At 36.9% G+C, this 13,786-nt stretch overlaps 1 protein-coding gene across 1 annotated transcript; it reads left to right on the forward strand.

Moving 5' to 3' along the window:
- Nucleotides 1-201: 201 nt before the first annotated feature.
- Nucleotides 202-12,878, forward strand: LOC139976023 (uncharacterized). Its single transcript, XM_071984410.1, has 10 exons — nt 202-225; nt 1,864-1,922; nt 3,964-4,056; nt 4,757-4,842; nt 6,592-6,691; nt 6,993-7,056; nt 8,294-8,425; nt 9,035-9,163; nt 10,840-10,904; nt 11,624-12,878. The coding sequence occupies exons 2-9, from the start codon at nt 1,899-1,901 to the stop codon at nt 10,878-10,880; spliced, it is 669 nt and encodes a 222-aa protein (XP_071840511.1). The 5' UTR covers nt 202-225; nt 1,864-1,898; the 3' UTR covers nt 10,881-10,904; nt 11,624-12,878.
- The last annotated feature ends 908 nt before the right edge of the window (nt 12,879-13,786 follow it).

Consider the following 13,786-nt stretch of genomic DNA (forward strand, 5'->3'; position numbering starts at 1 on the left):
TGTGTGAATAATTATGTTTTAGAACACAACACTGCGTATGCATATATTGTTGATTAAAACCTACCCGTCTCTATCGAATTTGACCGTCTCTCCCCGCTCAAAGAAGGAATGAAAGAAGTATATTGTTTGAGTGAAAAATTATGTTATAGCATTTGCCATTAGTGTAACTATCGCCTTCTTTGCACATTTGAAATCTAGGCTACTACCAAAATCGTATAACTTGCGGTAAATATTGCGCAATAGTGAGTGAATCACAGACCTCGTCACATGTTTGTGTTATGACAAATTTACTGTTACTGTTACTGTTACTGTGTTAGTTAACAGCAACCAATGCGTTTGGGCTACATAAGCTAGTTAGACAATTCGAAAAGCATTTGGCCTCGGTAAGACCTCGGTAAGACATGCAGCTGAATTAGGCCCTAGGCTAGCCTAGTCTCCTTCTACTGCTACTAGCTTATAGGCCTAACTTTTGGCCTAGCCAAACTTCCCAAAGTTACACTGTACTGCTGGGTAGCGGTACCGATTTCATGAGTAACAAATCCTAACCGGTAAGTGGTAACTATATGCCCATTTTGAATTGACTTTGCAAAGAATGTAAAGGTGGCTAGTTTGCCTGGCCTAACTTTAGAATCCGTACAATATGAATGGGAAAGCTTACTAGGAGCTAGGAAGGGTTAGGAAGTAGGGAATAGGGTTAGGGGTTAGGATGTAGGGTTAGGAAGTACTATAGGGAATAGGGTTAGGGGTTAGGAATTAGGGTTAGGGGTAAAGAATGGTACAGATTCTAAATTAGTACCGTTTGAACCAGCTATAGCTGTCTCCTTTCTGCTAGTCTTTTTAGTTCATTTTCTCGTTGTTTTTGTGTATTGTATACTGGAGTGCACATCTTCAAGCACCTGTCAGGTTTCTGTGCACTTCCTTTTAAATAAATAAAAAATAAATATTAAATACCTAGTTTTCTGCTAGTCTTTGTAGTTGTTCATTTTTTTGTATTGTATACAGAAGTGCACATCATCAAGCCTCTCTGCACTTCCTTTCACCTCATTTGCATATATAATTTCTGCAATAACAACTTATGTTATGTTGAATCTGTTGTGTTTATACATGAAGTGAATAACCAAATAAACGAAACGAAACGAAAGCATAGCACAGCCCATTTTACAGGTTTCAAAGGTAAATAATGAAAGTGTGCACAGGTTGTAGTTAGCAAGGTCTGGGTGTACGGGATGTGAACCGGCAATAAGCAAAAATAGCTTCATAATAATTCTTCATTTCTCACATGCATTTTAGACATCTGAAAATGCTATGTACACATTCTAGTGGCTTTATCCCAGGACCACACAATTATTTCCATTGCAGTAACACAGCATAACCCCAATCAGAAATATCCTCCTAGGATGGTGTGGGTGCGCATGTGGGTGCATGTGTGTGACTCTAAGGCTTGTTAACACTTATCTAAAAAAACTAGCAAGTGGGTGAACTGAATATTGTCATTTAATTTGGTGGTAGTCAAAGGTCATTTGAGGCCAATAGCTAGAGGTGAAAGTCCGCAAACCTTGTAAACACAAAAACTCCCACGGTGAAGTTTGGATAAAGTTGATAATAACTATGTTGATCCATCCTGGTGAGTACAAGAGACCTGTGGAAATTGGTAGAGGTCAAAGGTCAACAGAGGTCAAAGTCTTAGAACCTTGAAGGCACAATAACTCCAAAAACACCATATGTGGTATGGGGTCCATCTTATTGAGTACAAGGTCACAGAAAACATTGGATGATCTTATCATGCATGCTGGTGTGTAACAAATATTTCAATAACCACAAAAACAAGAATGAAGTTTATGTTGTCTGCTTCATATTTGACAGGTTCCAGTTACACGTCCTTTCCAATAAATAGCAACATGGCAAGGCGCAAAGTGAGTCAGGTAAATTTTGTATCTAATTATTATTCTGCACTAGTTTATTTATTCATAGATCTGTTAGTATTTTGGTTTTGGCCGGGAGAGGAGTTTGAAATTTATGACTCTCTTCTTGTTTCTTAGCTGTCCTTAAAACTAAGTTAGCATTGACTTTGCTACAATCCTGCGGAATGATTCTCGACCCTTATAGGAAAAATGCAGTATCTGATTGTGGGATGTTACTGGTCAAGGCCTGTTTCAACTAGACCTAACTCTATGGAATTACACAAAGTCACGGTAGTATTTCGCCCAGGATTGAACGAGAAGCGTGGATTTGGATATTCACTGCTAAATTTGGTTTATTGACAGGATACTTTTTCTGTGTTTGTACTTTTGGATATTAAAACGAGTAAGTAGGCCTACTATGTTCAGCTAAAGCTTAGTCATGTTTATGCTACCCTGGTCGATTCGGGCCAGCGTCTTCTCGTAGTTGTTCGATTATGTTTAGTGTTTTTTGGGGTAATTCGGTGACAGTAACGTAAACCATTTTCCTGTCACATATCACGCATGAGGCATCTTTTAGGTCTATTCTTCTGTTCAGTTTGCGGTATCTTGCGATCAAATTGTATTACGGAATCGGCAAGCTGCTTGCATGTTCTACAGTATATTTTACTGTATGTACCTATTGACCCTCCGCTGTGTAAACGATGCCTCCATTTGAGTGGAAATTTTGCTAATAAAATAACCCATTTTACTCAATTGTCTGCTTAAAATTGTCTTAAATCTAGTTGTTTACCTTCATATGTTCTTGTTTTAAGGTAACAGCTTTTTAAACGCTCAAAATTGGAAGTCAAATACAGTACAATTGTTCGCTATCTGTGTATAAACAGTGCCTAGTTCAGTGTTTGATTTTTCGGGGTATACCAATTATGACGTCACACGGTGACCAGAGACTCCTTTGGGTCAATCTCTGTTTGCAGACATTCCAGAGGGTCATGTCACGTGACTAGCCAAAATGTCCATTTTCGTGGTCGTTTTTTTATGGGTTATAGTAGGTTTTCGAAGATTATATTTTACACATGTTGATTATGCGTATGTAAACTCCCAAATTAATGGTAAACCCCCCCAAAAAATTTGTCTCCATAGTTGGTCTTTAAAAATTTTGAGTCTATGATATGGAAACTCTTCTTTAACACAGACCTAATGATCTATGTATGTTTGTGTGTATGTATGTATGTATGTATGTATTTTAGATCCTCCTGCAAGCAGGAACTTGCTAGGAAGTCATCATCGGCTTATCAAAGCCGCAAGCTGACCGAAGTCATTTTTTTTTCATTCATATTCAACATCCATGATGGCTTATGTACAGAATGATACTGTGCTTTAACTCAGTGCATATCCTAAACATTTTATAGTACATTTTGATCCAACATGTCATCCCTTTTTGACAAGATATGCCAAAAAAAATAAGCGTAAAAAAACAGGAAAATGGATGAAAAGATGACGAACATTTGTGCATGTTTAATGGCCTGAATTTTGTTTATTCCATGTTCCCATGACAACATCAGGACTTAAATTAATGATCAGGAGGAGCAAGAAAATCTATTTAGAGCAAGTCAGAAGTACTTTGGAGACTCATTAAAAAGGCTGGCTTTTCTTATTAACTTTGTTGGCTTCAAGGGTGAGAAGACATAAAGAAACATCTCATGCCGGTAATCTGACCTAGTTTCAAATGAGGTGTAACAGAAGTGTTAGACACCACCATCGATCCCAGAAAATACACACACAGCTTGCTACCGTTGGTAATTAGACACTAGTGTACAGTCAATACATACAGCTACGGTCAATACCCACAACACAGTGTACATAGCAGCGATGGACATCTCACGTCTAGATAAAAGATAACAAGGTATCACGTTTCATTACTGTCTGCATTTTGTAGCAACAAGAAGAAAACTTCACTTGCAAGCAACGGAAAGTTAACTTTTTCAGAGCCTGGCATGAGGTTTGGGGTGAGTCTTCAATGCCTTTAACATACCGTCTGCATTTAAAACTTGTCTCCCTTTAGATTCTTGGCTGTATTGCATGCGTTGTATTGGTTGCGATTGCCTCTGGTCAAGAAGCAGAAGTCTTGTCAGGTCCTGTTGCCAACCAAGAAGATGTAAGTTTGTTTTGAAATTTCATTATCAGGCCTAGAATTTTACAATTTCATCCACAAGATTGCTAACAAATGCAATCGTTAAAAAATTCTAGTGGCTACTATCAAGTTCCCACTGCCATTGTACGGAATTACAGCACACAGCAGTTACATTACTGGGTTATGGGAGCAGCACAATATTATTTGCTGATAAATAAGCAGTGATACGCTGGTTGAAAATAGGTTGAAAATCCTCCTGATATTTTGACTATCTTTTTTTTTATTCTTAACTTCTACAGGCAGAAAATGCCAAATCCATTAGCATTCAGCCAGAATAAATAGCCATAATTTTGAGAGTTGAACATATCTAGGCTAGGTAGGTTCAAAGCGCAACAACAAACGTTACAGATGTAACTACAGATGTTGATTTTGAGAGGGTAAACGTTTTAAAAAGAAGAAAAGAAAAGGAGTAGGGGAAAAGCTGACGTTTATGTGACAAAAGGAGAGAGAAAAGAATATTAAACTGGCAGTATTGCGATGGATTAGAGTTATAATCATTCTTGGCCTTAAACCACAAACAAAGTTCTGTGTAGCTATTGACTTTTCACCACCCAGAGTCATCAACTTTAATTTTAATAGATGGTATTAATTTAGCCTCTGAGAATCAATTCATATATCATTGTTTTCATAAAACATATACTTTAATTCCATTTGCTTTCACCAGAACGAAGAATGCTTTGTTGAAGATGATCAAGCTGATTCTTGTAATAAAGGTTACCATAGAAACAGTGGCCATACGTGTGGCCGTACGTAAGTTGCACTTTATGATCTACCATGTACCATGGGAAATAACAAACAAGTTTCAAAGAGCAAAGAAGGTATTGATGAGAATGAAAATCATTGGCGTCTGGACTATATGTCAACTAGGAAGTTTTCTGGAAGAGTTTCGAATAGAGTTTTGAAAAGAGTTTTGTAATAAACTTGTGTAAATTCCAATTGAAAAAAAGAACAGAGATTTAAAAATATGAGATGTTTCTGATATTTTTTAGCTCTAAGTTGTGGATCATCGTCATCTTATTGCTATAGATGATAAGCATTTACTTTAACTACATTTTCAGAATTTTACCATCTCATCGATTTTCAGGATTCCATAGAGTGGACAGTGTGACAACAACACAGTTTTGTTAGGCTAACAAAGTTTTTTTTTTTCTCCCTCAATAATGGTAGGAGCTATAACCAACTAGGACTTGTTCAGGATGAAAATTATTTATCTAGTCATTTATCATGTAGAAATTTGTAATGATTTATTTCCATGGTAATAATGTAGTTCAAATATGATGTTGTGTACACTTTCTTACTTTTTTTGTTTGTTACTGCTTGCAATAATACTTCTACCTGTATGCAAGATTAAACTAAGCTGTTTACATATTGTGGTTCACAGCTTCTGTAAAGGTTCTTGTTTGTGTTTGTTGCTCGCAAGTGTATTTATGCTCGATCAGTTTGGAGCTGGTCATGTTAACAGCAGAGAGAGGCTTCCCCCTCCCCCCCTTCCCACTTCTTTTCCAGTTTCAAAACTAATCTGTCAATCTTTTGTAATTGGTATAAAATACTCAACAAGTAGAAGAAACAAAATGCCTAGAGGTAGATTTATAAAATATAAATGATTAAGAAGATTCCCAAGAAAGATGAAAGAAGGAACTTTTAGACTGAAATTCCAACAGACACATTAAATAAATGAAATTAACATAACAAAAAAAGCAAGAAAGAGGAAAACTTAACTGAGAACAGATTTCAGAGCTAGATACAGATCATGAGAGAGAATTATGAATTAATGAAGAGCAGGGTAGATTTTATAACTGGACCTGAAATCCGCAAGTAAGACTAAGGTTTTTTTCAACTTACATTCTATATTTTTTCCAGATAGTTGGGCCAGGGAGAGTATTAAATTATTACTTCGCATAATAATAATAATAATTATATTAGGCATTTAGCTACGCTATTCATGGTAAACCATATCACAACGCTTACAAGTTATATTACCCCTGCTCAATGATAACCTGTCCCAGAGACAATCCCTCCAGGCGGCAGCAGTTATATACTGCGCCCAATGGCAAGTTACCTCACAGGTACCCATTTAACCCCTGGGTGGAGAGAGGCAAGTGAGATAAAGCATCTTTCCCAAGGACACAACATAATGAACTAGGCAGGAATCGAACCAGCAATCCTTGGATCATGAGTCTGATGCCTTAGCCAATTGGCCACCATGCTCTCCCATGCTTCCCATGATAGATGATTAGGATGTCGTGGAGGTAGCCCAGAGTGGTATAAAATACATCATAACGGTTGGAAGAGAGAAGTAGAGTACAGTGTTTAGTACGGTAATTTCAAAATCTCCTTCATAATTCCCATGGAAATGTTTGGAATGCTATTTTTAGACAAAATGTGAGTATCATTATATTGATTTAGCTCATCACAATATAAACCAACATAAACAGCTGTCAAGGAGCTACAAAAGTTCCTTTTCATTTATTCACTGGCTATAATTCTCTTCCTTCGCAGACGGAACTGCTGCCCATGTCAAGAGTACACATACCAACCTGCTTTCAACACGTGCCAGAGCTGCATTCTCTGTACCAACTGCACTGCAATGGGGAAAATGGTTTGTACCATTTCACACCATACTATACGAAATGAAAACAATTACGGGGGGGGGGGGGGTTGAATTCATGTTTATAATATACAAAATCTAAACAGCACATATGAATTTAGGACACTTAGAATCAAATTGGTTTAAAAATGAGAAACAAAACTTTGAAAAAGCTTAACAAAACTTGAACATTTTTAATTGCTAGCTATATTCACTTACCATAACTCCTGACATCTTTAATATTCATGTGTAATATCCAGTTGTTGCATTGCATGGTTTACTTTTTTCCCTTCCTTTCTTTCATCTTTTGTAGGAAATTCATCCATGCAACAATTCTGTTAACGCTGTGTGCGGAAAGCGACTCAACAAGACTCATGGTAATGCAAAGTTAAACTTTAAGTTAACAAAAAAAGTGTTAGTCTGTGTGTTGTGTGAAAGTCACATACATTTATCTAAGTACTAAAGACCATTTTAAACATGGGGTGTCATAACCTTACATGATGGAGATTGTACTCTTCTGTTGAAAAGGTCACCTGATTGTTGTTGAGAGAATAAGATGGGTGAATAACTGTGTCGTCTCCATTTGTTTCCATTCAGCTTTGTTTTTTTTTTTGAGGAAACTAAAAGCTTGCATTCCCTTTTAACATCATAAAATGTTGGAAATTGCCTGTGAGAATGAAAACATTGATGGATTTAATGTATCTTAACTATGTTTTTTGTCACTCTCAGTAGTTGAAACTTCCTGAATATCTCGTAAACATCGGGAGTATCAGATGGGCAGAATGTCACACTGGTAACCTGTACAAGTTAAAGGAGGCGAGTTGCTTCTGCGCTGTCAGTGGAACGTATCCACATCATTTCATTGCAAGTTTGCAGATTTTATTATGATGTCGTTGATAGGTGGTAGATATGCGAAACATTAACAGGAGTTCTGTATCATCGCTATAAAATGTGTAAACGGAATGGTTTTCGAAAAATTTGCGGCTAGCAACTAAAGAGCTGACTGTTAGATTTATGCAAATGCTACTGTAACTACTTACATGTCATACAGTAAGTGTAAGTAATTACCGTTGGTGGACTTATTAATATTCAGCCACCTAAGAATGTTCTCTTGATATAGAGCATATTGTGTCAACTTTCTCTTACTGTTGTAGGCTGTATTTCTAGGTTGTCATTATAGTATTTTGTCCCCACTCCCTCTCCACTTGTTCCCTCCCCCATTTACTCCTCTTCTCATAGCTCTCTTCCACCCCCTTTTTTCTCCACACCTTTCTGTTTTGTCCTCCAGTTTTTTCCCTACCCCGTTCCTTTAATCCTCTCTTTGTCCCTCCACTGTTTATCTCCTACCTCTCCTCTTCCCCTGTTGCTTTCTTCTCTCCATCCCTTGTGTACTAATCCCCTTACATCTATCTCATTGTGTTCACTGTGCTCATTAACCTGTCTGTATTCTGTGCATGTTTTTGTCCCTTCTGTTACTGTTACTTGTCATTTAGCCTCTGAAGAAAATCCTGCTAGGATTGAAACGTCAGGTCAACTTACTTTTACACATAGTATTTAGGATGTGAGTGTTACACCAATATTGTTTCTTTTCTCCATTTTCTTTTTGATATCCAGAGACATTTACAAGTGCCACCACAAGACCCAATTTATCAACAACTCTCAATGGAACCACCACCCCTACTGGAACCACAACCCTGAGTACTCAAGAATGCAATTGCACGGTGCCTGAAAGCTCTCTTGAAACGGGTAAGTTGGTTTTTGGATTATATAGGAGCCAGAGGACACTCAGTTTCTCGGTTTTGGGGTTTCAATGATGACAGTTGTAACACTATGCAAGCATGCGGCATCTTAAGGTGTTATCCCAAATAACATGTGATCCCAAATAAGGTGTTATCTCAAATAAGGTATTATTTAAATATGTTCAACAGTAACAAATAAGGAACGAGTATTGGTGCTGATCAAATGTGGAAACCTTGTTAATGTGTCTTCAACCAGGTTCCAGTTAAAGAACAACATCCTCTCCCAGTGCAAATATTTCTCAGTATATGATATTGCATTTCTGAATCAGAACTGATTGTATTGTTGCAAATAAACTGTTTAATACTCTCTTCACTGGCACTCACCAGCATTTTTAGACACAAGGAAAAGGTCTTGTTTTTGGTAAGAAATCATCGTACAAATATCTCAAGTTAATCTGTTGAAAATGAAATGTTATATAAAAATGATACAGTACACCTTGTCACTCACATCTCACAGAACATATGAAAAGAGTATCATGATCATTGTGGTTCTTATTGACCCATTTGGAATGATTTCCATGTTTTCTTGTTCATTCTGTTGTCTTTTATTTCACAGAAGATTGCTCTTGTATGCAAACAGGGTTGATTGTCTTCTTCGTAACTATGATTGGCACAGCGCTGGTAACAGTAGCATTTGTGCTATACATGAGCGAGCGGATAAAGGCCAAGCTGGAGACGTTTAAATGTAAGGAGCCAGTAGTTTTTCCAAGTATTAAAATGCTAAAAATGCTAATATTTATATCCAGATTTTGAGGATTGTTAATTGTGAAAATTATAATATTTCATGGGGGGGGGGGGTGGTGGAGGTAATGGTGATAGGGTACTGGAAGTGCTATGGTAGTCAAGTATTTAATAAAGTTCCTATAACTGTTGACCATTTATTTGGCTTTTTTTGGTTTGGTGTGTGCGTATTTTAGTTCCAAACTGATGTAGTTTCAGCTAACTGGTTTGCAAAAAGGTGTTTTCCCTTAAGTAGTAAGTTTATACTGGGTAAACAGTAACTAGTTAGTGTTAAAATGAAACATTGTTTTATGTTTATTTTACAATGAAATGTTTCATGGCCTTCCACTGAGCGGCTGTGACCTGTATAATAAGGTGACCAGACGTCCCCGATTTTCGAGGACAGTCCCCGATTACAGTGTGCTGTCCCTGATGAACAAGTGTCCCCGAAAATGTCCCCGATTTGTCAAAATGTTCAGGAATTTCGAAAATATCCCACATTAGTAAAATAATTGTAAAAACAAAATTTAGTCAAGTGTGCAGTCACAGAACGGAACTTATAACCAGTATTTCAGGTGGGCTAGTGTAAAGTGGAAACACTGTTAAAAATATGTTAGATCGATCTAGCCTATAGCACTCTTTCGACCGTATAAATGGCAACTACGGCGACACAACGACACTTACAGTGTGAGCATGAGCAAATCACAAGCTCTCAAAGAACCACGTAAAGTAAGTGGATTTCATTTAAGAAAAAGCTACATTTTTGAAAATAAAATTGATTTAAAAAGTGCTTCAAAGTATCACCATTTTATATCTAAGCACCTTAGGCACTTAAAAATTTTCCAAAGGGGAGGGGAACTGCCCCTTCCTTTAAACCCCTCCCCCATATCAGTCACGCAATATATGTCCCCAATTTCAGTCACGAAAATATGGTCACCTAACTGTATAATATTGAATCATCTTAACTTTAATAAACATTCTTCAACTGTTGGGAATATTTCAGAGGGGTAACAGGTAAAGGAAAATAGCTTTTGTGCCTTTAACAATTTTTCTGAATCGGTCTATTTCAGTCACGAAAATATGGTCACCTTACTGTATAATATTGAATCATCTTAACTTTAATAAACATTCTTCAACTGTTGGGAATATTTCAGAGGGGTAACAGGTAAAGGAAAATAGCTTTTGTGCCTTTAACAATTTTTCTGAATCGGTCTATATGGTAGAGAAGGGGGAGGGGGGGGGGAGACAGGAGGGGTTGAGGTGGTTCCATTCACTTGTTTAAATATTTTGGATGGAAATGTATTTTCATGATTAGCCAGGCTGCATGATCATTTGTGTTGTGTTTAGAGCTGCATTTTGCATTAAATTTGTGTCAGTTTTAGTGGTAAGATATTGTAGGTCTTAATGTGAAGTATTTCTGTGTAACACCATGAAAATGTGTCAGCCAATAGACAGTTTTATTACTTACACACTATCCTGTTTTCCCTCTGATTAATTACACATTATAAACATGAAGCTGAATTCTACTAAATTCTCACCATCATTTAATATATCATAAACTTAAGCTTCGTTTCTAGCTGTGTTTGCCTTAATAAATTCTGTATTTTTTCTTTCACTTGCCACTTTTGTTCCTATGTCCAGCCATATGTGGGATGAGACGTTATTCACCCACACCTCAATAGCCACAGGCAAGAACGACACAGTTGGTAAGTCCTGTGAGATACTGACAGAAAAAGTGATACTAACTATACAAATTATATACTTTTTCCCCCAAATTCATTTTTTCTTTCATTTTTGATTCCTCACTAAAAAGTTATATTAACCATGGTGATGTTCATGTGTATGTGAGACACCATGACTTGTAAACACAATACCTCACCTAAAATGAGCTTGAATGAATTTCATACTTGGTATGTATACAGACCTTTATGATTCCTCGGCTTTGTTTGTTATTGATTGCGGGGTCAGAGGTCATTTGAGGTCACCGGTGAAGACAACGTAGCATCACTGTAAACAGGTTTACTCAACAATGTGCAGTGGTGGTGTTATTTGGGTAGCAGGTGCTCCTTCATGTTTTACTAGCTCTTTACTAGGTTTGGTGGAGATCAAAGAACATTCATTGAAGGTCAAGTATCGTTAAAATCTTGAAACCTCGTCAACAGGTTTAATTAATTATATGATCAGTGTTGGTGAATCCCATACACAGAAAGTAGGTATACCCCTTAGGTAGTTCTTGGTTGCTATTAATTTCGGTTGAGGTCAAAGGTCATTTGAAGTTAAAATCTCAAATTTCATTACTTAAATAGCTCAAGTTTTCAATTCCAGCAGAATCTTCTTCAGAGACAGAGTTCTTATTTGAGATCACTATGTCTTGTTGCCATATTGCAGTATAGACAAGCATCTTTTTCTCTCTCTGTTAACCAAGGTACTTAGAGATTGGTCAACAGCAGTTACCTTTTATGGCCTGTACCACAACTTGCTACTACCCAAAGAGAGCGAGGTTGGTGATAACTCCAACGTGAGGAATATTGCAGATTAGCTCGAAGAAAGAAAGGTTGCAGACACTCCGAAGAAAGTTCTGAAGTGGCTTACATGATATTGCTGCTGCCTGCATGGATGTAAGTCAGCGAGGAATCTACTGGCAGACATGAAATACAGTGAAAAATACAGCCTTGAGTGGATCACACTGATATCAGCTGCCTAGGTATGGACAGACATGTTTGCTACCAGCCTGAAATGTACGTCTATCATGCAAATGAATTGCCTTTGAATGTATGGCCTTGGAATGTACATTTCAAGAAACGAATGGTTTTGCAATTTTCAACCCTGGATTTTAGAGACCTGGAAATATATAAAGTAGCACTGAAATAAGTTTTCTTTAATAGAGAGATAGATAGATAGATATTAGGTTATTTAAAAAAATCTGGAAATATATATAGCTCTGAAATAATTTTCTTTTAATATAGAGATAGAGAGAAATAGATATTAGGTTATTTAAATAAAAAAATCTGGAAACATTTAGCTCTGAAAAAAAGTTTTCTTTTAATATAGAGAGAGAGATAGATATTACGTTATGTAAGAAGAAAAAGCAGCACTTTTCTTGAAAAACTGATAAACAAAGACCCCAAATTAATAGTCTTTTACGAAGAAAAATAGTCAGTCAGATGAAATCAAGAATCTTTTTCTACTTCCATTTAGCCTGAACACATCACATATTTGGTACCCTTGTATAAGTATAAGTTTTAAAGCAATGAGCTACCAAGTGAGTCAAGAACAATATTTTAATCATCAGGAGGGAAGAAAAACCATAAGTGTCTTACAAACAGAAAAAAAGGCAAAAAGTTATTGCTATGTTTCTGCAGTAAATCTTTCTACAAGGTACAATATTTATATTTTAGGTTTTTCTATAATATTATATTTTCAATCCATTTCATATCATTGCCATTACCCAGATTTATTCCACTCATTCTAAACGATTTTAGAAGCATTTTACAATCGACAATTTAAGTATTTTTATAAATGTGTGTGTTTAAAAATGATGTGTTACTTTTTACAGTACTTAATGCATGGCACCATCAAAGTAGTTAATCGGTTGAAATGTTTATTTATGATGTTGTATTGTTGTCCATAAACAAGGTTACAAATCGTGAATGTCTTATTAAAATATAAGTAAAATATAAGTTTATGCAGTGTCATTTGTCTATATTCCAGATTCAAACTTTTATAAGGGGGAGGTGCGGGGGTGGGGGGTGGGGTTAAAAGTGTGTAATGAACCCCTCTGGAGGTGTTTCTTTGAAACTTTGATACTTATGAGACGGTGGAACGATATAGTGACTCAAATTACTGTTCAAGTAGGATAAGTTTATATTTACAAACAATTAGATACATCATCAAATTGAATGCAAGATTGTAGCATTTCTTGTTCTGTTCTAATTTATGCCGGATCTTCCAGAGTATATTAAGAACCTAAGTCCTCATATCAGCAATGGTACAGAAAGCTTGAATCATCGGGTGTACATAGCCCAGTACCCTCCCTAGTGTGTTGGAGGCTAATAACCCTAGGTTCCTAGCTGGCTAAACATTGCGTGCCTTTGACTTAGTCCCTCGTGGTCGTCCAAACCCCTAGCCGTGCATCCCTGGCAAATATGTGAGGTATCTTACGTCCTGCATGATATTGATACCGTGAAGACCTAAACTGGTTCTCCTTGTTCTTCACTTTGAATATCCAAATGTCCTCCAGACAGTTTCTGAAATGTTTTGTTGAGCGTTATAGATTTTTCTTCAAGCGGAACCTCAAACCCCCCCCCCTCCCCACACCCTTCGTAGTATGTATATCATAACAGCCTGCTTGTACCCCGATTCCTTAGAGTTAAGGAACTCCATGTTTGTTATTGAATATGTCTGTACAAGTAGACATGTTCCATCAACGTTATACTCTTCGCTTAGTCTGCTCGTCCGTCGGTGGTAGCTATAGTTACCGGTTAGAATTTTCTTATTCGAATTGGCGGTACCCTCCATCTACATTCCCCGGGCACCCCCTCTCAGTCCTTGACTATCTATAAGTGTTGTGTAATGTTCTGTCATTAAA

Source organism: Apostichopus japonicus, chromosome 11 (assembly GCF_037975245.1).
Source record: "Apostichopus japonicus isolate 1M-3 chromosome 11, ASM3797524v1, whole genome shotgun sequence".
Taxonomy (NCBI): Eukaryota; Metazoa; Echinodermata; class Holothuroidea; order Aspidochirotida; family Stichopodidae; genus Apostichopus; species Apostichopus japonicus.

What these genes read in the sequence shown, in the direction of transcription:
- LOC139976023 (XM_071984410.1), top strand. Translation starts at nt 1,899, where the DNA reads ATGGCAAGGCGCAAAGTGAGTCAG. An exon ending in CAAGGCGCAAAGTGAGTCAG is followed by an intron (nt 1,923 to 3,963) that starts GTAAATTTTGTA and finishes GTCTCCCTTTAG; the next exon opens with ATTCTTGGCTGTATTGCATG. An exon ending in GCGACTCAACAAGACTCATG is followed by an intron (nt 7,057 to 8,293) that starts GTAATGCAAAGT and finishes TTTGATATCCAG; the next exon opens with AGACATTTACAAGTGCCACC.